Source organism: Felis catus, chromosome B2, assembly GCF_018350175.1.
Source record: "Felis catus isolate Fca126 chromosome B2, F.catus_Fca126_mat1.0, whole genome shotgun sequence".
Taxonomy (NCBI): domain Eukaryota; kingdom Metazoa; phylum Chordata; class Mammalia; order Carnivora; family Felidae; genus Felis; species Felis catus.
In genome coordinates, this window is record NC_058372.1 from 117,718,918 (window position 1) to 117,742,135 (window position 23,218).

At 42.4% G+C, this 23,218-nt stretch overlaps 1 protein-coding gene across 1 annotated transcript in view; it reads left to right on the plus strand.

The window, feature by feature from the left end:
* The window catches only part of SMLR1 (small leucine rich protein 1), a 55,193-nt gene extending 32,699 nt beyond the window's left edge, over positions 1–22,494 (plus strand). The window contains 4 exon segments of the mRNA XM_045058660.1: positions 12,339–12,402; positions 13,162–13,236; positions 13,239–13,400; positions 22,001–22,494. Of these exon segments, the coding sequence (XP_044914595.1) occupies positions 12,339–12,402; positions 13,162–13,236; positions 13,239–13,400; positions 22,001–22,089 (390 nt within the window). The 3' untranslated portion in view covers positions 22,090–22,494.
* Positions 22,495–23,218: the final 724 nt, after the last annotated feature.

The following is a 23,218-nucleotide window of genomic DNA, read 5'->3' on the forward strand; positions in this document are numbered from 1 at the left end:
ACTGAGCCACCCAGCTACCCCAATACAATTTTTTTTTTAAAAAAGCAAAAAAAAAAAAAAAAAAAAAACTTGAACACTTTACAAAAGAAGCTATATGAATGAGCAGTACACACATGAAAAGATGTCCAACAGCATTAGTCATCAGGTGTATTCATCATGCCTTTTTATTCTACATTTTTGATGTTTTAATATTTTGGGTCCTTGCTGACCCTTGTGGCAGTCATCTCTTGATCTGTTGACCTTGCCATACCTAGATAATAATAAAACCTTTATTTTAAAACACAGGGAAATTCAAATTAGATGCTCAGTGAAATACCACTACATGCCTACTGACATGGATAAAAATTTTAAAAGATGACAATACCAAGTGTTGGTGAGGATATGGAACGACTGGAATCCTCCTTAGCCATTGCTGGTAAGATTGTGAAATGGTACAATCATTTTGGAAGGCTGGTTGATAGTTTCTTACAAAGTTAAACATACATAGGGGCGCCTGGGTGGCTCAGTCAGTTGGCATCTTTCTTCAGCTCAGGTCATGATCTCACGGTCGGTGGGTTCAATCCCGGCATCAGGCTCTGTGCTGATAGCTCAGAGCCTGGCGCCTGCTTCAAGTTCTGTGTCTCCTTCTCACTCTCTGCCCCTCCCCCGCCCATGCGCGCGCCCATGTGCTCTCTCTCTCTCTGCTCTCAAAAATAAATAAATGTTAAAAATGTTTTTTAAAAAAGTTAAACATACATTTACTATAAGACCCAGCAATTGTATTCCTAAGTTTCTACTCAAGAGAAATTAAAATATATGTCCACACAAAGACTTACACATAAGTGAATTCATAATAGCCAACAGCTGGAAATCAAATGTCCATTATCCACAGATGAATGGATAAACAAATCTATATCTATAATGATATGGAAGGATACGGTGTGAAATAGTACTCAACAATAAAAAGTAATTCATTACCAAAAAATGCAAAGGCATGGGTGAATTATGCTAAGCAAAGAAGTTGGATGCAAAAGGGTACACACCATAAGCTTCTGTTTCTATGAAACTCAGGAAAAAAATCAATTTAATCTACACTGACAGGAAGAACATCAGAGGTTTCCTGGGGCTGAGGGTGGGAAGAATTGACTGGGAGGGGCACAAGGACAATTTGGGGGCTAGTAGGAATATTCTGTGTCTTGATTGTGGTGGGGATTATAGGAGTATATCAATATGTCAAAACACATTGAAATATAAACTTATATGGGTAGAATTTATTATATGTAAACTATACCTCAATGAAGTTGATTCTTTAAAAACAGTATCCTTGAAATTGAATCAAATTTTATGTCTGTCCTATTCATTATTCTTTTATCCATGAGGTAATATGTCTGATTATTCTGAAAATATTATGAAAAGAAAAAATATATATTTGGAGGCAATTACTGAGACCAAATGGTTTCCTGTTCTTCTAGGAGTTAAGACAATATTAACAATATTGCTTTATATGTCTATAAAGAGCCTTATCTCTGTGTACTTTGTATTATTATGTATCTATAAAATACCACGCTGTAACAGTAGCTGTACTTTACAAATCTCTTTTTTACAAAGCTTAACTGTTAACTCTGATATATAGACTCTGTTATCTGTGCCCCTTCTCCCACCTCCTTAGCCAGTTCTGAAATTAGGAGGCTTTTGCCTTTCAACACCAACACAAAAACAGTGTGCCAGTTCAGGAATCCGCTGTCTGGACAGCTATCTACCCTGCATTCCCCAAAAGGAGGACTTGGAACGCTAAGCAGCTGGATGGATGCCCATGTCCCCATCTCTGCTTCTTTTTAGGGGCAGTGGGGGAAGATAAAATAGGACGGCCAGATGGCTACAACTCATTACTGCCTGGCAGCATTCAGGGTGAAATGAGAGTAAATTAATCAGCATTCAGGAGAAATGAATGGCAGGGGGCAATGTGTATTGATGCTATCTTAGCGCAAGTCAAATTAAACCTGTAGAACTGACAAGGTGCATTAATCTCCCTGTTGCCTCCGGTAGCCGTGCAAATGAGCTCCTAGTTTCCTTATACAAACAGCTGTTATTTTCCTGTTACTACCTTGGCAGAAAATTCTAGTAATGTCCTGGTAGCTTATGTGTCGTGATTAATACAGACTGGCGCATTATACTCACTCTGCTAATGAAAGAACTTAGCCTATATTGCAGCAACACATTTTTAAAGTGTAGCGCTTTGACAGAAAGCAGGGCTGTGCAAAGCAACAGATTTGTCAGTCATCTGAAAACACTCGGGTTTAAATGACACTGTGGATGATGTACTGTTTGCATACTGCAGAAGTCATAAGGACTTTTTTCTAAAGGGAAATGGAAATAAGATTATGTGGTTTTTTTAAATAAAGAGAATTCTGACTCCTATTTCAAGGGTCAGCTGTAAATCTGTAATGGCATTATGTTAGATTATCTTCTCTGTGACATAGATTTTGGAATAATACTATATAAGCAGGAAAAGGTTGACTCCCACTTAAAGAAGAAAACCACAATCATACAATCAATTGATGACATCTGGGTAAATCTCATGTCTGCTAAAAGCTCCTCTCTGACATATCGAGGGTCTGTGGCATCACTCAATCCCCACCCCCCACCCGCCACCCTACCCCCTGCCCTTTCATACTGAATACAGCCATCTTTGGTAATGCGCCTCTGGTGAGAGCCCATTAAGTCAGAAGTGCCTTCCAGAGCCTCCATATGGCCAGAAAGACCAATGAGAAGGGGTCATTATCATTTTTAAATTATGGCAAGAAGTGGAAATCAGAGAATTTAGAAATCACAAAGTGGTCTGCAAGGCTGTCTGGTACTTGTCTCAGGCTTTTCTCTTCTGGAACATTTCTATTCTTATCCAGCAGCACATTCAGATTTTGTAGGTCTGAAGCTTTATATTTGGCGGGGGGGGGGGGGGGGGGGGGGGGGGTTCCTATTTCAGAGAAAAAAATACAAAGTTGCCAACACAAAATTCTGTATGACAGTGAATACCCACATAAACTGAGAAAAGAAATAACAAGTTACAAATTTTAAAAGCTAACTTTTGGAGCACCTGGGTGGCTCAGTCGGTTAAGTGTCGGACTTTGGCTCAGGTCATGATCTCATGGTCCATGAGTTCAAGCCCCGTGTCAGGCTCTGTGCTGACAGCTCAGAGCCTGGAACCTGCTTCAGATTCTGTGTCTTCCTCTCTCTCTCTGACCCTCCCCTGCTCATGCTCTGTCTCTCTGTCTCAAAAATAAATTAACATTAAAAAAATTTTTTTAAATAAAATAAAAGCTAACTTCTTTTTTTTTTTTTTTTTTTTTTTTACATTCTTCGGCTTCTGTCAATCTTTCAGTTTTTGATTTTTGATTTTGGCCTCCACTAGGAAGTTTCCTTCTTATCATATTTGAATTTTGGTATAATCAATAATTTAAAAAATAAAAAAACCTAATCTGAAATTAATGCATTCCAAGAGGAATTAAATGTTTTTTAATTGTCATTATATTATATCGTGCTATATAACCATATAATCAAATTTCTCTTACATACCTTGAACTTTCATAAATACATACACTTTGTTATCAGAACACAGGTTTCTTCAGGTGCATGCTCTGCCAGGTGGCAGTTCTGTGTGCTCTTTTGTCCAGAACTGCCACACTTAGTCAAGATAGGATCCACCATACACACTAAAACGTAACCAAGTACTTGGGAATCTGTGAAATCGCACAAAGATACAATTACTGTTTGTGGTGCCATTGCTAACCATTGTCAACCTCAGACGCAGTTCTCACAAATTCTGTTTTACCCAATTAACTCCAGAATGTGTGTTTATAGTTGCGTATACACTGTAGGAGAGAACTTTCGTTTTGACTGAGCACGAATGAGAATCAAATCTTCCCCTTCGAATTTTACATGTGTGACATTTGGAAGGGTTTTCCAGAGTCACTCTGGCTCGTATATTTCAAACCTTATTTCTCCTCCAGTTCCCATATTCTTCTGAAATTGAGTACATAGGACATGTTGAGGTATGACCTTTTGCCCCTGAACCTTTAGGTCACATACTAAGATTACTGCACAGTGGGTGGTAGTATTCCCGAAGCCTTTTTTCACACACAACTAAATACGACTTAACTACCTACAGAAATGACTGCAAGCCACAGAAACATTCCACTATTGCAATTAGATGTGTCCCTGACTCATCTTCCCCTAGACCTCTCCCAAATATGTCCATGGCTGCTCCAACACTACCCAACACAAGCAACATGACAGGGAGTTGAGGTGGAAAGACACAGTCTTAATCAATTGCAGTTAATATATTTCTTTTGTAAACTTTCCAAACACTATGCCTGGGGCACCTGGGTGGCTCAGTCAGTTGAACCTCCAACTCTTGATTTTGGCTCAGGTCATGACCTCACGGTTTGTGGGTTCAAACCCCGGGTGGGACCCTGCATTAAAGGCCCAGAGCCTGGCTGAGATTCTCTCTCTCCCTCTCTCTCTGCCCCTCCCCTGCTCATTCCTGCATGCTTGCTCTCTCATTCTCTCCCAAAAATAAATACACTAAAAAAAATTCAAACACTATGCCCATGTATGTATATTTTCAGTATCCTTCCCTGGGTCTGGAAGCGCCTATGCAAATGAGGGGTACTGGCATTTAAACTTTACTAACTTAAATCAGCATAAATCAGTCTCTGTTCTGATCTCTTATTTCAAAAACATATTGATTGATCAAAGCATAATGGGTGAAGGCGGTGGGGGTGGGGGGACTCACTCAGCAGGACTTCCACCTCTGATATTCTAAATTTTTCCAGCAACAAAAACTTTTTGGTGTGTCAAAATACCCTTGTGACCTTGGCACCTGGGAGGGCACATACTCACTTTTATACTAATCCCAGAGAGCCACCTGCCCCTGTCACAGCTTATTGTTTATGCCCAGAAACATCTAATTTTTATGGCCACCCTAGCTAGGATTGGATTACAAAGAATCTGTGTTCAGGTGGGCATGTTCTAATGATCGTTTTCCAGTGAGCAAAATAAGCTTGCAAAGTGGAATGAGCTGCCAATTGGAAAATTTCATGAATGAGACAAGGTTGATGCTTCTTGAATTGTTCGGGCCAGTTCATGCTAGTACAATTTACAAAAACAAAAGCAAACAAAAACAAAAATAAAACCAAAAAACACCCACCATCAAAATTTCTCAGAATAATTTGTTCCTTATCCACTGTTCTCTACCTAAGAGTCTCAAACATGTATGTTGATACTTAGGGATAAACTTCATGTTCAGAGCAGTAGGATAAATCTCCTTACCCAGTAGCCCATACCCAAAAGCATGGTCTGGAGACCTTAATCCCCTGAGAGTCTCCTGGCAAAAGGACTTGATGGTCCAGTAAATTTGGAAGAGACTCATGCAGTATTCCTCTTAGAATACCAAATTAAAACCTCTACAAAATCTTGCAATAAAGAAATCTACTTACCCCAGTATTCTCTATATTTAACCATTTTCCAAGCAATGTTTAATAAATCGTGGTAGAATTTTAGAGATTCGACTATGGGCACGTCTTCTTGGCCTATTGTCATTGTTGTCAAGTTTCTAGATCAATATTTCTCAAAAGTGTGTTTTCTATCGCTTGGCCTCCTTTTCAGTGTGCTCTAGCTGCAATAGGCCTCCTTACATACCTTCAATCACCCCAGAAACATTTCCATTTCAGAAATTTAGTACCTCCTATCCCCTCTGCTTAGAACTCTATGCCTCCAACTGTGCACGATTCCTTCTTTCACTTCATTCAGCACAAAAGTCAAGCTTTTCAGAGAAACTTCTGAATTGTGTCCCCTCCCAAAATTCATGTTGAAGCCCTAATCCCCAATGTGACTAGGGCCTTTAGGGAGGTAATTAAGGTATCATTGGTCATAAGGGTGGGACTCTAATCCAGTACAACTTGTACACTTTTAAGAAGAGGAGGAGACACCAGGAGCATCTGTGCACAGAGAAGAGGCCAAGTGAGGACACAACAAGAAGGCAGTCATCTCTACAAGCCAAGGAGAAGGGTCTCAGCAGAAACCAACTCTACCCACATCTTTATCTTGGACTTCCAGCCTCCAGAAATACATTGAATACTCTGAGAAATTCATATCTGTTATTTAAGCCACCCAGTCTGGGGTATTTTGTTATGGCAGCCTTAGCAGGCCAATACAACTTCCCTGTCCACCCCACCTAAAATGAGCACTTCCCTATTATTTTCTCATCCTGCTTTAGTCTTTGCAGAGCACTTATCACTACTTAACATTGCATATGTGTATCTATCTCTAGGAGGTTGAGAAGCAAAAGAATAGAGTACTGTGGATAAGTGTTTGGGCTCTGGGTTCAAATCCTAGCTCTGCCATTTTCTAGTGGTGTAATCCTTGATGAGTTATAAAAACTCCATGAGCTTTTCTGTCTGTAGAATGGTGAAATGAAAAATGGTACTTATTTCATAGGCATTGATGTAAGATCATAATGAGATGTAACACATGAAACGCTTAGACTATTACCCAGAATAATATATGCATTTGATAAATGTTACCTACTATTGCTTATTGACAACTTACTCCACTGGAATGTAAGTTCTATATAGACAGGGACTTTATCTTATCCACAGATATGTACATAGTCTCCAAATCAGTGCCTGCAGGGCACGTGTTAACGCCTCAATAAATATTTGTTACCTGCAAGTATGAATAAATAAGAGCTGGTGGACCTTTTCTCAAAGGTTACAAAGAATTTAAATTCTTTATGTCTCTTCTGTGATCATCTTGTTTTATGGAATGAGCACCCTATAATGCATTACTGTTACATGGTTTCAGAGCACTGGTTTTCGTGTTAATTGTAGTATTTGTGCCATGTAATAGGACTTAGTTATGGGCCAAGCTAGGAGGGGCAGTTAATATGGGGCAGAAGCATATAGGCTTTTTCCTACTCAAAAGAGCTGTCAGTTCTACATTTACATTGTGGGCGAGGCTTCATTTTAGCAAAATGTCATGCACATGATGAAATCAAAGAACTTTATTTGATAGTCACTAGTTGTGTTTGTACTTAGGTTTTGACATTGGTTTCGTAGCTGTACATAATTTGGTGTCCCAGCTATCAGTCAATGGCACTTTGGCACCTTCCACTGATGGACTTCAGAACTTTCATTGTCCTATGGCATGTCATTGGAATGAGTCATTCTTTATGGCTCAGTCAGACTAACATAGAATCCAAATCAGAGGCCTGGTGGGTTTGGTATTATCTATCATAGGTCACAATTACCTAAGGTAATCTTTTGCCGATGTCATTAGAGTGAGTCATTCTTTATGGCTCAGGCAGACTAATGCAGAATCCAAATCAGAAACTTGGTGGGTTTGGTATTACCTTCAATAAGTCACATTTATCTAAGGGAGACTTTTGCCCAGCTGTCACTAGGAATATAATAGGTGGTAAATGAGCAGTTCCCTGGTAATTTTATTCCCAAATCTCAACATCTGCAATCACTTGTTTCTTAAATAACCATGTAAATCAGCAATGGGAACATTCACTATTATGGAAATCAACAGGAGAGTGTAATCCCCAATGTATTATGTCCCTCAGTTTTCACAGATGTGTATTTTCCAATGGTATTAATGATTTTTCCTACAACACGGTAAGGAGCCAGGTAAAGAATTTGCTGCGTTTGGGTCGGAAATTGCACGCTGCCCGTGGAATCCCACCCTGAATTCTGGTAAATCAAGTTGATTACCAGTGTTTCCAACATCCCCAGCCTTTATAACTAAAAGTTCCCAGTTCTAAAGGATGTTTTAATTAATTCTAATATTTAGTCTTCCAGAAGTTCCCAGTGGTGTGACATTTTTCATAATTGAAGAAAACCTTTAATATTAGCAATAATCACAAATCAAAACCTAAAAAGCAATACTCTGCAATAGCATAAAAAATATGAAATACTTACACATAAATCTGACTGAAAATGTTTAAGACTCACACACTGAAAACTACAAAACATTGTTGTGAAAAGTTAAAGAAGACCCAAATAGAGTCGAAACACATGTCATGTTCATGGGTCAGAAGACTCAATATTGTTAAAATATCAATTCCCTCTTCATATTGATTTTCTCCTCATTTACACATGCAATGCAATCGCCGTCAAAATCCCAGCAGGGCTTTTTATCGAAATTGGCAAGGTGATCCTAAAATTCGTATGGAAATGAAAATGACCTGTATTACTCAAACCAACTTTGAAGAAGAACAAAGTTGGAGGGCTAAGAGTTCCTGATTTCAAGACTTATTTTAAAGCTACAGTAATTGGGATGTCTGGGTGGCTCCGTTGGTTAAGTGCCCGACTTCGGCTCAGGTCATGATCTCCCGGTTCGTGAGTTTGAGCCCCGCGTCAGGCTCTGTGCTGATGCCTCGGAGCCTGGAGCCTGCTTCAGATTCTGTGTCTACCTCTCTCTCTGCCCCTCCCCTGCTCATGCTCTGTCTCTGTCTCTAAAAAACAAATGTTAAAAAAAAATAAAACCTGTATGTTTTCCAAGACATTGGTAACTGAACGAAAAGACAAAGCTAGAACGGGGGGAAAAAATCCTTCCAAATCATATGTGTGATAATTGACTTGTATCCAGAATATATGAAGAATTCTCAACACTCAATAAGAAAACAAATCCAATTTTTTTAACATGCAAAAGTGTTGAATAGACACTTCAAATAAGATACATAAAATGGCAAATAGGCACATGAAAAGATGTTCAACATCTTTAGGGAAATGTATATTAAAACTACAGTGAGATACCACTACATATCATTAGAATGGCCAAAATTTAAAACAAACAAACAAACAAAAACAAACTAACCATACCAAGTGTCAGTATGTGAAGAAACTAAAATTCTTTTTTTTTCAATTTTTTTAATGTTTATTTATTTTTGAGAGAGAGAGAGAGAGACAAAGAAACAGAGAGACAGAGCATAAGTGGGAGAAGGGCATAAAAAGAGGGAGATACAGAATCCGAAACAGGCTCCAGGCTCTGAGCTGTCAGCACAGAGCCAACTCAAGCCTTGAGCCCGCCTACCGCAAGATCATGACCTCAGCTGAAGACTGATGCTCAACTGACTGAGCCACCCAGGTGCCCCAAAACTAAAATTCTTATTACACTGCTGGTGGAGATACAAATGGTATAACTTACTTTGGAAAACAGCTTGAAAATGTCTTAAGAAGTTAAACATACACTTACCATATGATCTAGCCATTCGGTTCCTAGGTGTCTACGCAAGAGAAATGAGAGCACATGTCCACATAAAGAATTATTGGGGGAGGGGTGCTTGGGTGGCTTCGTCAGTTAAGCATCTGACTTAGCTCAGGTCATGATCTCACAGTTCGTGGGTTAGAGCCCTGCATCCAGCTCTGTGCTGACAGCTTAGAGCCTGGAGCCTGCTTCGGATTCTATGTCTCCTGCTCTCTGCCATTCCCCTCCTCGTGCTCTGTCTCTCTCTCTCTCTCTCTCTCTCTCTCTCTCTGCCTCTTTCAACAATAAATAAACATTAAAAAAAAAAAAAGAATTGTGCAGGAATGTTGATAGCAGCTTTATTTGTAGTAGCCTATGGTGGAAAACAATCCAAATGGCCACCAAAGGTAAATGGGTAAAAGGTGGATCTCCACACAATGCAGTGGTGTTCAGCAACACAAAGCAATATTAATACACACAATATGGATCAATTCCAAAATAATTACATCAAGTGAAAGAAGCTAGAAAAAAAGAGACATACTGTGCAATGCCATGTGGATAAAATTCTAAAAATGCAGACTAACGTAGAGTAACAGATAATAGATCAGTGGTTGACTAAGAATTGGGGGAGCAGGAGGGGTGGGAGCAGAGATAGGAAAGGAACACAAGAAAACTTTTGGGGTGAATGGGTTCATCATTTGATCATGACAATGAGCTCGCAGACATAGACACACACAGGTCAAAACTTATCGAGCTGTGCAGTTTATTGTGTGAATTATATCTCAAAAGAGCCTTTTTAAGAAAAAGGTAAAGCTTTACGTCCACTTCACAGATTGCACTCTCTTGGACATTTCCATGTGGATCAGAATTAGCTCAGAGACAGTAACTGACACCACTGCTCACCCTCTCCCTCTTGGAAGTTTCGTTTGCTACCATTTCCTAACACTGCATCCTGCGGGCTCCTCTCCCACCCCACAGAGCCTTTTGGTTTTCTTCCCTGGTTCTCACCCTGCCTCCCATGTCTTAAGTCAGAGAGTTCTTTTTTTTTTTTAACATAAGAAACAGAGAGAGACAGCATGTGAGCGGGGTAGGAGCAGAGAGAGAGGGAGGCACAGAATCTGAAGCAGGCTCCAGGCTCAAACGATCAGCACAGAGCCCGACGCAGGACTAGAACCCATGAACTGTGAGATCATGACCTGAGCTGAAGTCAGATGCTTCACCCACAGAGCCACCTGGGCGCCCCTAAGTGAGGGCATTCTTTAGGGGCTGCAACTGGTGTCTCTTTTATCCTCATGTACACTCCTTCCTGAGCGCTCTCTCCATCCACTCACCCACAGCCACCATCTACACTACAGAGGATTTGTCCTCTCTCTTGATCTCCAGATTTCCACAAGTTTCCCCTTGAATATCTCTGCATTACCACCAATTTAATGAGTGCCAAACTATAAATGTTCCCCCATCCAAATGTGCTGCCCGACCTGTGTTCAGGTCTCACTTTATAGCCCTGCTATCTCCCCAGCCACCCAAGCCTGGCATAGCACAGTGGATGAGAGCAGCGGTTCAGGATCAGAGTCCTGAATCTGTCACTCACTAAATATGTGTCTTGGGAAAGTTATTTAACCTCTCTGTGCCTCATTTCTTCATTTGTCAAACGAGTCTTCCTCATATGGTCACTCCGAGGATTAAATAAGATACACGTAGAGTGGTTATGAGGTGCTTGATACATAGTAAGTGCAAAGTGATTGGTAGCATCATGGGTGACATTTACTCTATCTACTTATTCACCAAGGACTGTTCATGGGGTCCCTCCAGCCCCTTGTCTTCCTCTTTCCCTTCCCTTTGCCACCGCCATCTCAGACTCATTATATCCTGACACCATGTTGAAACAGCCTACTTGGATCTTTCTCATTGGTCCATTTTTTTTCAAGGGCTACCTAAGTGAACCCAGGTCAACTCATGTGTGTCCATGATCAAAGACCTTTCATTGGTCCCCTTTGTCCAAACAGCATAGTCCTTGGAAGCACGTTCAAGAGTCTATGCCTTGATGCCCCCCCCACTTCTCCACCTTCATATCTCTGTTCTGAACCCCATATCATTTGGCTACTCTCATTGCTTCCCTGTCCTCCATAAACCCTGCTGTGCCCCCACCGTCACATATTTGTTTAAGGAGGTCATTCCACAGCTCTCCATCCCCAGGCTCAGCTCAAATACTATCCTTTTCATGAACTCGGCCCAATTCCCTAACTGGAATTAATCAGTCTCTCTTCAATGCTTCCATTGCGCTTTATATGTCAACCTGGGAGCTTATATTAATATCATTTATATTTTTGCCCGTTACTCTTACTTACCTTCTCTAGGCATTCAGTGAGGGCTTGAATGTTGAATGGAACAAAACGGAAAGAAAGAACATGACAACAGCTGCCTAACATCTCCCTGGTAATGTCACCTGCTCATGGAGCTTCTTTGTAGACTGACACTTTACAAATTAGCATCCTGTTCAAGCTGAAAGAGCACCAGAGAGCCATCTCATTGGAAAGCACTCAAGAGAAAAAACAGCAGCACCACTCAAGGGTTTGTGGAGGGGGAAGAAGAGAAGCAAATAAAGTACGACAGATGCTGACTTAATCTTGGCTATTCTAAAGGACTCTTCCTTCAATTAAGATGTCTCTCTTCTGAGAGGAAGCTGTTTATTGTTCACTGCTTAGGAATGCCAGCCAAGCATCCCAGAGATGCTCCCTATTCTTATTATTTTATAAATTAGGGTGCCGAGTTTATAGGAGGATTAAGGCTCTGCGTGGCCACGAAGAACCCCTGGTGAAGGAATTCAAGAGGCACTCACAGCAGCATGTGTTTGATAGACTCTGCCAGCCACTCACCAAGGCAGCTGCCAAGTGGGGACGGGGACAGGGCCAGAGCATGAGAAGAGACGTGAACCCAAGAAGGTGGCTCGTCAATTTCCCCTCCCAATTTCCCAAATTCTCCAGGGGATTCTTTCATTATGGAAATGATTCTTTCTATTGCCTTTAGTTTAGTAGACCAGTGTCTTTCCAGTGGCAACTCAACTTAGTGAACAAGTCAGTGTCAACATAATTTTTTGCCCTTTCTTTTCCCAGAATCTTTGCAGTTACCACTCAAACCACAACACTATCATTCAGGGGCCACCTTCTACTGCTAATGGTGGGCCACAGAAATATGCTAAGTGGAAGATAATTAGTAATACAAACTACTAATGCAGGAGGCAAAAGCTGATGCATTGAGGGACGAAGGAAAAGGGGCCATAATAGCATCTATCCCATCACTATCGCTCGGGGTCATTACCTCTTTCTGCGTCTGTTTCCACTCCCAGAAGCCAGGCGCCATGATTTACTATTCTTTGTACGTCCAGCGTCTAGCCAAGAGGTTGGGTTTCAGTAGAATTAAATACTTATTGAATAAATAAATCCACCAAATGCACCTCCCAGAAAAGTATTCAGAGCAGGACCTACGAGGAAGAGTTTTTACCCATGGAAAGAATAGCGTTCCTCCTTCCTTGATATTAGTTGTGTCAACTGTGCGTGAAGGAAAATTCACTTTTTCCAGACACAGGTTCATAGGCACATGGACGTGGCTGCGAAGCAACTTTCAACTCTGAAATTTAGAAAATGCAGGACAACTTCTTCCCATGTCTGGGCACATGTAAGTAGAAGATACGTAACAATGAGATTTGGTTGGAGTCAGGTATTATGCACTCCAGATAAACTGAATACAAAGATATCTAGGCCTCCTGGCGTCATTCCCCACCCCGCCAGATAAACGCTCCTCTCCGGAACGCTTCGGAAGAATCACGTTTCAATTCCTCCACACATCCTAGCTGAGTTACAGAGTAACCCGCTAGCAAGCCTCTCGGCGTCCCCGGGGCTGTTGAAATAGAGCAAAGTCCACAAAACTTCCATTGAGACTTGCTGAGCAAAGGCCGGAGCCCCAGAAGGAAACAAATACAGACTCTGAGCAAAGCTGCCCTCATCCCGAGTGCGGCCCGCTGGCCCCCCGGGGGGCCGGGTGCTTGGCAATGAGCCCCGTGCTGTCAGTGTTCCTGAGGGAGCTCCCCGGCTGGCTCCTGTTCGCTGGGGTCTTCCTGCCTGTGACTTTGCTGCTCCTCCTCCTCATCGCCTACTTCAGGACCAAACTGATGGAGGGTAAGTGGGAAGCCACACAGGGCAGGGGCTCCAAGGCCTTTCCCAGGACTCAGCTGCACAGGCCAGCGCGCGGTCCGTGTTTCCGGGGGGCCTCGGGAGACACCCAGCTGTGACTTACAGGCACTTCTCACCAAGTGCTCTGTCACCACCCGTTCACTGGTGGACGGGCAGTCTGACCCTTTCTGCAGCGTGGACCCGCCGTGGGGACCCCTAACCATAGCTTCTCACGGAGAGCCCAACTATGAATCAGCAATTCCTACATGTGACTCTCTCTCTCTCTCTCTCTCAGGGAAAATATATTCCACAAACGTTAAAATGCATATCATGGACTGCCCTCTCTACATGACACATAGGTGCATATGCCATGAGTGTGCACACACACAGGCTTCTTGCTCACCCACTGAGCTTCTATTAAGCAAATGTGCCGGGGCACCTGGGTGGTTCATCCAGTTGAGCATCTGATGCTTGATTTGGGGTCAGCTCATGATCCCAGTGTTGTGAGATGTCCGCGCTGGGCTCCCTGAGCTGGGCACAGAGCCTACTTGGGAGTCTCTCTCCCTCTCCCTCTGTCCCTCTCCTCAGGTCGCCCTCCCTAAAATAAAAATAATAATAATAACAATTATTATTATTATTGTCTTGTCACAGTGTTTGGCAAATGTCAAGCCCTAATAGATAGCTGATGGCTTGGTGTATGCTTTTCATGAAACTATAGTTTCTTTTTTTAATGTTCATTTATTTACTTTTTGAGAGAGAGAAGAGAGAGAGCGCTTGAGGCAGAGACAGAGAGACAGAGAATCCCAAGCAGGCTCTGCACCATCAGCACAGAGTCTGACGCAGGGCTTGAACTCAGACAGTGAGATCATGACCCAAGCCGAAATCAAGAGTCGGACCCTTAAGCGACTGAGCCACCCAGGCACCCCCATGAGACTATAGTCTCAAGGAGAAACAAAACAAAACGAAACGAAACAAAACAAAACTCAGGAAGCTCAAAGTGATTTGGACATAGACAATTGGGTCCTAGTTTGAGACTGGTTATTCTGCTATAATTAAATTAATGAAACTGAACTTTGACTTCATAGACTGTTAATAATGTGCCCAGGAAATGCTAGATTAATATCATAAAGGTTAATAGTTATTTTAGCAATAGCAACAAAAACCAGTAATATTTAAAATGTTGGATGGTGTCAGGGGCGTTTGGGTGGCTCAGTCGGTTGAGCGTCCGACTTCAGCTCAGGTCATCATCTTATGTTTCATGGGTTCAAATCCCACGTCGGGCTCTATGCTGACAGTTCGGAGGCTGGAGCCTGCTTCGGATTCTGTGTTTTCCCCTCTCTCTGCTCCTCCCTCTCTCTCTCTCACGCAAAAAATAAAATAAAATAAAAAATAAAAAATTTTTAAATAAAAGAAAATGTGAGATGGTGTCATATTAAAGCACTATTTAAAACAAATTTGAAAATTGTTCCTTCTCCACTGAAATTGGCCACATCCCAGCAATGCCTTCATGGATTCCATTCTGAAAACAGATGTTTAGAATCTTGAATGAAGAATGCCATCACCTAGGCCTAAAATCAAGTAGAAGTACAATTGGGGATATTTCTAAGGTGAGGTTTAAAACACCAAGAAATCCTAGAGGGCAGGGAGCTCATTAGAAAATCGCAAGTTTCCAATCCTAACATACTCAAACATACCCTCGCCTTTCATTTTTTGGTCTCATTTTTATGACCAGCTCTCTTGTTGAATGACCCAGCTGTATGCTGTCTTGCCCTCCAGCATTTGTGTGGAGATCCTCATGAATCCTCTTCTTTATTAAGTTAGTTTATCCTCCACTGCCTCAAGACCAGTCTACTGGATGTTCTGCCACTTAGCCATTCATTAACAGTGGACCCTGGAAAAGAGCCTCTGAAAAAGGAAGAGAAAATTAGAGCCCCACCAGGATCCTAACTACAGGAGTTTTAGTCTTCCAAACTGGTCTAATGTGCAGCCACTACAAACACGTCCATTTTGGAAGTCTTTAAAGGTGTTGCAATGGCCGCCTGTCATGCACATGCATGCCACAGGCTCCCGGTGACACTGAGCACCCTACGGAGAAGTAACAGGATGCTGACGTCACAGCCGGAGACTTGAATCGTTTATGTCATTCTCAAGTTTCATCTCTGCCTGCCTTTTCAGGTAGATAGAATGTTTAGTATCTCAAAAGCATATCAAGCATTAAATGATGCTAACAACACACCCAAATAGGCTCATGGATTCTCAAGTCTCTTTCTGGCCTCTACTTATCGGTTATTTTAAGTCAGATCATTCAGCAGGACACCTGGTGTTTGGGACAGATTCTTCAACAAAGGATGAATCTTGGTTTTATATCTTTATTTATCCCTGGGTGACATTTGGGGGAAAATATCTATAATCTGCAAAAATTAAAATTAAATGGGTCTACAGTATTTTGCCTAGATATTTAGATAACGTAGAGAATTATGAGGTATAGACATATCAATCACATTCCTTCAGAAGGCCCTGGAAAAGGCAGCCTGCCCTTGAAAGTGTGGCCTGGCATTACAGGGGGCTGAGGCAGGACAAAATGTCGGCAATGTCCTACACGCGTGCCCGGCCCCAAGGACATGCTCAACGTGTGGGCTACGATCATTGCACAATGACACCCTTCCTTCTTTGACACCTCCCTGTCCATGTAAGTTATCTAGAGATCAAAGCCTCTGATTTTTGCAGCACGGCATTTAAACCAAAGGAAAGCAAGAAGGTTAGCCCTACACAATGAAGGCCAACGTCCCCTGGGTAGAGGTCTTTCACCAACTTTGACGCGCGCTCTAAACTTGCCCCATACTTCTGGGTAGGAAGAGTTCTCATTCATTCATTCAGCACATATTTGAGAATCTACCATATACCAGGGATTGTCCTAGCTACTGACACAGATTTTTACTCTGAGATTTTAGAACTAAGAGAACGATCCCAGGTCTAGAAAACCACAAAAATCATCCCACAAAATTGGTAGAAGTTGCAGGAGAGACATTGCAAATCTCTATTTTTCTGGCTCTGGCCTCATTAGATGTCTGGCCAATGGCCTTAAGAATGACCTGCCCTTCTCCCTAAATCTTACCCCAAAGTTAGAGCAGAGCATTCCCACCAGAAGCAGAACCCTCTGAACAGCTCAGGGGCACCCACAGCGATGTAATGAGTCTCATTTTCAGTGGTTCTTCTCCATTGTCCCCTTTTGTTGGCTCTCACTGAAGTGTGCCTCGGAGCTTCCAGGCTACTGGTGAGGAGCCCAGGAAGGGTGAGTGAAGATGTGGAAGGAGCCAGCAAAACTCTCTGCATCAATCACTTAATGCAGTAGGGGTCCCATTTGAGGCTTATTGTTGGAAAGAATACTAAGGACTGTTAGCACTCTGACACCGGTGGCCTTCCAAGGAACCATCTGCAGGACACCAAGGGAGGATTGCCCGGCTGATGGGGCCAAAGAAGGCTCCCTATTGTCAGTTTTCATTCAGTTGAGACTGGGTCCCAAGTGCAGTGGGGTGAGGAGAGTGGGGGCCTTGGGCACCATCCCTTATAGGTACCTGGCTAGGGGTACCTATCCAGGGGTACCTGGCCAGGAGGGCAGCTGAGGGGCAGCCTGCACCACATCACTGTCTAGAGAATTTTCTATTCAAACCATGACTTGCTTATCTTTCCCTCTTCTCCCAAACGGGAACTGTGCATCCTTTTTTGGAATAATTCCTGATTATGTTGTCCAGTGTAAGCATATTTTCATTTTTATGCAGATCTGTTCCCCTGATTTTCCAAAATTTCCTTAAAAAAAAAAAAAATTCAAGAACATGTAGCCTTTTAAAAATGGAGCTGTTTTCCTAAGTGTAAGTAGTAATATCTCTTCTATAGTTTGAGGGCAATTGAGCTCACTTGGCCCCAAATAAAATATCACCAGTTTATATCTCTATTTAGCAGTTCCCACTTAAAAACTGTAACCAGATGGTCAAATGTCATGTCATTAATCTTCCATCCGGGGTTATGGCAAGTGTAATCATTCCTATTTTGTTCCTGTAAAGAAAGAGACATTGACAGATTAACTAGTGTGTTCACAGAACCCCAGAGTCCTGCATTCTGAAACAGAAAATCAGCTTGCCTGCCCCATACATCCTAGTCCATCAGACAAGAGAGACATTTTAAGATGTGATAGAAAGCTTGTGCAGGTACTGTAATCACTCAACATTAATCCCTACACTTGAAGCCTTAGGAAGTAATGGCGCATGTAAATTTAATTAGTATGTAGAGCACATCAATTTTCTCACAAAGGAAGAAAGAAAATTCTCTAGCATCCTGCACTCTTCAATCTCTGTCAGTTGCCTTGAGGAGCAGCTCTTGAGGTGGAGGTCTGAATCTTGAACTTGCCATCTGCCAAACCCTTCATCAGCCATTACTACGAACATTTCATTCCTTCTAGAGTAGAAGTTTTGATTATCTTATCTCCCCAAGTCCCCAGATTCCTAAACCTCTACTTTCAGTGCTGTTATTTCCCCTCAAAATACCATCACTCTGATCAAGAACAAAATGCTCTCTAAATAGCCAATATTGCCAAAAATAATCATTATTTTTTTTTAAAAGTGTCTATTGAATGCCCAAAAGTTTTCATATGGAGTTAGATCCAAAATAAGGTCAGGTAAGTGATCACATTCTGGCCTTCAGCAACTTACATTCTGAGACAACTCAAGTATTGAAAATGTGCAGGTGGCTAGACCTCGTTCACTGAACTTCATATGTATGTTTTAATAGTCAGCAATCAAAAGGGAAAAAGATAAGTATTTGGAAAAATCAGAATAATTTAAGCGTTAGTAGGGTAAAATTGTTAAGAGCTCAGACTATGGGGTCAAACCAAATGGAGTTCAAATTCCAGATCTGTAACAATGGCCACCCAATCTTCTGAAGCTTCAGTTTTTCATCTGTAAAATAGAATAATAGCAGGAGGGGTGGCTGGGTGGCTCAGTCAATTGAGGGTCTGACTCTTGATTTCGGCTCAGGTCATGATCCCAGAATTGTGGGACTGAGCCCCACATCAGACTCCATGCTGACTGTGGAACCTGCTTAAGATTCTCTCTCTCTCTCTCTCTCTCTCTCTCTCTCTCTCTCTCTCTCTCTTTCTCTCTCTCTCCCCCTCTGCCCCTCTCGCCCACCCTGGCATTCTCTCTCTCTCTCTCAAAAAATGAAATAAATAAGTAGAATAATAGCAGGAAGGAGCTATAAGATTGGCGTGGGGATTAAGTGAGGTCATACATACAAGTCTCTTAACGATGCCTGTTCTCAAAACTGTTAGTCATTATTACCCCTGCTAGCTTATAAATTCCAAGAAGCAGTGTTCATGTCATTATGATAGCTATTATTAAAATTACCTTATAATAATTAAGTAAATAGCCCAAATCACTCACCTAGAAAGTGGTAGAGACAGGAATTGAACGCTGGCTGGCCAACTCCAGCACTAGCCTTCTCAGCCAATACACAATTCCTGGAGTGTTGAACACAGATGACATGTTCAATAGATATCTGTTGAATGGATGAAACCTTTTGGACCAGGCAAATAAACTTACTACCAATATGGAGAGCAACTGTGGGAGAATTTTAAACGTGGCAAGAATTTTATAAAAGCTTTGAGAGGATTTGATCTGTTTATATAACAGCAGTGATTCTTCTTTTTTTTAATGTTTATTTATTTTTGAGAGAGAGAGAGAGAGAGAGAGAGAGAGAGAGAGAGAGAGAGAGAGAGAGGCAGAGTGCAAGCAGGGGAGGGGCAGAGAGAGAGGGAGACACAGAATCTCAGAATCTGAAGCAGGCTTCAGGCTCTGAGCTGTCAGCACAGAACCCCAACTGGGTCTCAAACCCACAAGCTGTGAGATCAGGCCCTGAGCTGAAATCAGATGCTCCCCCAGGAATAATTCTTTATGATGGTGATTCCTTAGCATAAAGACTTAACGCTGAGGCAGGGAGGTTGCATTTCTTCACCTGTGGCCCAATAGGGAAAACTTCCGTGGCCTGCAGAATTTCCGCAATTAACAAAACACCCACCTGCCAATCTCACCTAACTAGCATCTCTCTGCACTTTCCTTAACAGACCAATTAAGTACAACAATGACCAGGTTGCAAGCTCTTTTAGAAGCGTAAATTATTGCTCTTGCTCTTTGGGTTGTGCCTTGCACCACACGCTATGTACTGGAGAGATAACTCCTTGCGGATTGATGAGCTTCCTCTTGGTCTCTCTATTCTAGTTCTCCACTCCTGCAGGTACTCAGGTCACCCATTTTCAGTTCTACAATTTGTATCCGGGCTCCTCATTCAAAGCACTTGTGCACAGTCTTCGATAATTAGAAATAAGAAGGAAGGGGCGTCTGACTCTTGATTTGGGCTCAGGTTATGATCTCACAGTTCACGAGATCGAGCCCTGAATCGGGCTCTGCACTCTGCACGCAGGGCCTGATTGGGATTCTCTCTCTCTCTCTGTCTCTCTCAGTCCTCCCTCCCCCACCTCGAGGTAAATAAACATTAAAAAATAATAATAGTAAAATAAAAAGGAAGAGAGGTGCACGGGTGGCTCAGTCAGTTGAGCATCTGACTCTTCATTTTGGCTCAAGTCATGATCCCAGGGTCATGGGATCGAACCCCGCGTCAGCCTCTACACTGAGTGTGGAGCATACTTGGGATTCGCTCTCTCTCTCTACCTCTACCCCTCTCCCTCACTCGTGCATCCTCTCTAAAATGAAATTAAATTAAAAATAAAATTAAATAAAGTAAAAAGGAAGAAATTACTGACATCCCAGTGAGTTTATTATCTAAAGCATGGGCCATCTCAAGCAACATCTTAGAACAAGCAATAATCTAGTGGAGAGGCCGTGTAACCAAGTAGTTGAGAATGTGGGCTTCTGGAATCAGACTTCCTGGGATGGAATCCTGAGTCTATTCTTTTCTGGCATCTTAGGCAAGTGGCTTCCTCTTGATGTCTCCCTGCCTCAGTTTGCTTATCTGTAAAGTCAGACTCCCAAGGGTGACTACAATATAATGCCATCAAGAGTTAAACACGATAAGACACGCAAAGGGCTTCACACACTGACACGTAACAAGTACTCAGCAAATAGTAGCTATTAAATATTGAGGCTCATGCAGCCTGTCTCTGCCTGGTGTACATGTAATGCCCCTCGGCTATGACAACAAGCAATCGCAGAGACCTAAAAGAACCCGGCTCAGGGAGAGTGCCTGTGTCCTGGGCTACAGGGCATACAAAGTGCCCAGCGAGGGCTAAATTGTGTGGATTGGCTACGAGAGCCAAAGGGAACATTTCCAGGCTCAAGTCTGTAAACATGCACTCTCTCCCATAAGATTACAAGCCCCTGGTCTCTGGCTTTGGATGATCTGATTTATTATAATTCTGAAAATAAAACTTTTAAGAGAAAAGCAGGCTCAGTTGTGGTGGTCAGGAAAAGAGATATTTTTTTAATGTACCAGGAAGGTCCCAAGTGACACTTGTTGGGATCTCAAGAGAAATCTCAGAGCTACAGATCCAATTTGTTATTGCCAGAGAGGTAATAGTTGAAGCTACGGGAGCAGAGAAGAGGACACAGAAGAGATGGTACATGATAAAAACCAAAGGGAGGAAAATAACTAGAGTGCGGGAGGGCTTGTGTCAAATGCTACAGAGAAGGAAGCTGGGGATTGAAAAATGCCACTAGATCTAGTAATTAGGATATTAGTGCTGAGTTGTGTGTGTGTGTGTGTGTGTGTGTGTGTGTGTGTTTAAAATTTTTTCTTATTTTTGAGAGAGAGAGAGAGAGAGAGAGAGAGAGAGGGAGAGAGAGAGCATGAGCAGGGGGGGAGCAGAGAGAGAGGGAAACACAGGATCTGAAGCAGGCTCCAGGCTCTGGGCTGTCAGCACAGAGCCTGATGCGGGGCTCGAACCCACGAACCGTGAGGTCCTGACCTGAGCTGAAGTCAGACGCTTAACAGACTGAGCCACCCAGGTGCCCCTCATGGATGACTTTTCATAGTTCAGTAGAGTAGCTTTAACGGAAGTTATATTTTAAGGGGCTAAGGAGTATGCAGGTGGTAAAAGTTGAAACTGTCAGTTTTCACTAAAGGATGACAAAAGGTAAAGGAGAGAAGACTAATCTGACATATCTAAAGATTATAAATGTGCAAACACATTATTTTGGGGGTGGGAGGAGGAGCAGGGATAGAAACTCTTCTCTTACTCATTTCCACATCCCCAGCCCCTGGCCTACAGACATGCTGAATAAATGCCTATTGAATGAGGTAGTCTTAAGAAATTTAATCAACACTTAATCTGCAAAATATTAACAATACTTAGCATGTAACGATTATTACAGTGGTAATTTGTCCACCACAACCGGGACCATTTTTGCAAAATAAACATCTACATTTCTTCTGGAAGTGGTTGGGAAGGTAAGGGGAGCTCCTGCAGCAGGCCTTGCTGTGGGGACCCGGCCTTGGGGACCTGGCAGAAATGCTGGCCAACAACCACTTATGAGTTGTACGTGCCCAATGGCAGGCACTGGGGCTGTCTCCAAAGTACTAACTGATAGTTTTCCTTCCAGTGAATGAAGAATTGTCCCAGACCACCAGTCATCACCAATACAAACGCAGGGCTGGCTCTTCCCAGTACCAGAGAACGAAACGAAGGTGACTTGGGGACCGGTCAATGGCTAAAACACAGTGAATTTTTACTGGTCAGCGGCTTAGCTAATAAAGTAAGTTAATAAACTCGAACAACAGCAAAAATAGAAAGAATACTAAGAGGCTTGTTCTTAACCACATTGAAAAGTGGCAGCTATTATCCAGGGGGACATCCACGAGACTCAGTCAATAGCAGTTCATCGGAGAGTACAAAGAATATGATTTGCTTGGACGTCGAGTGGACACTGCAATTTTTTACCTTTTATAGGACTAGGTCCACTCTGATGGGCACTCTTTTTCATTTTTTAAAATGTTTTTATTTATTTCTGAGACAGAGAGACAGAACACGAGTGTGGGAGGGGCAGAGAGAGAAGGAGACACGGAATCTGAAGCAGGTTCCAGGATCTGAACTGTCAGCACAGAGCCCGACACGGGGCCCGAATCCACAAACCGTGAGATCATGACCTGAGCTGAAGTCAGGCGCTTAACCAACTGAACCACCCAGGCGCCCGTGATGGGCACTAGTTTTAAAATAAAATTCTTTTGTAAAATATTTTACGTAAGTAATCTACGCTCAATGTGGGGCTCGAACTTACAACCCCAAGATCAAGAGTCACTTCTCTACTGACTGAGCCAGCCAAACACACTTTGAAATAAAATTCTGAAGTATCCTTATTACATAATCCCATAGAAGCACACATTATTCTGACTTTACAGATGAAGAAATTCTGGTAGACAGCAAATGGATAGCAAAAGACGAGTGCCCGGAGAGCTCTGTGGATTCCCTCTGCGAGAGTACGCCCACTTCCTCCGTTTAGACCACGCGACAACTCTTAAATGGTGTTCTTTCAGACAGCATTTCCGGCCCCGAGTTTGCTTCTCTCCCTTTCCCAGCTGCCTTCACAAATCACATCATCCTTGTCACAACCCACAAAATAAGCAGAGTCTCTCCACGCTTGGTATGGATCACCCATGAATGCAGATTTCAGCAAAAAATGACTTGGAAATACTGGCAACGTTCTGTTGGGAAACGGGAAGAACAGAACCTTCATGTAGCTCAGATGGAGAATAACTCAAGTATTTGCCTTTAAAACCAAAACATCAAGGAACTATTTCTAAATACAGAAAGAAGTCAACAT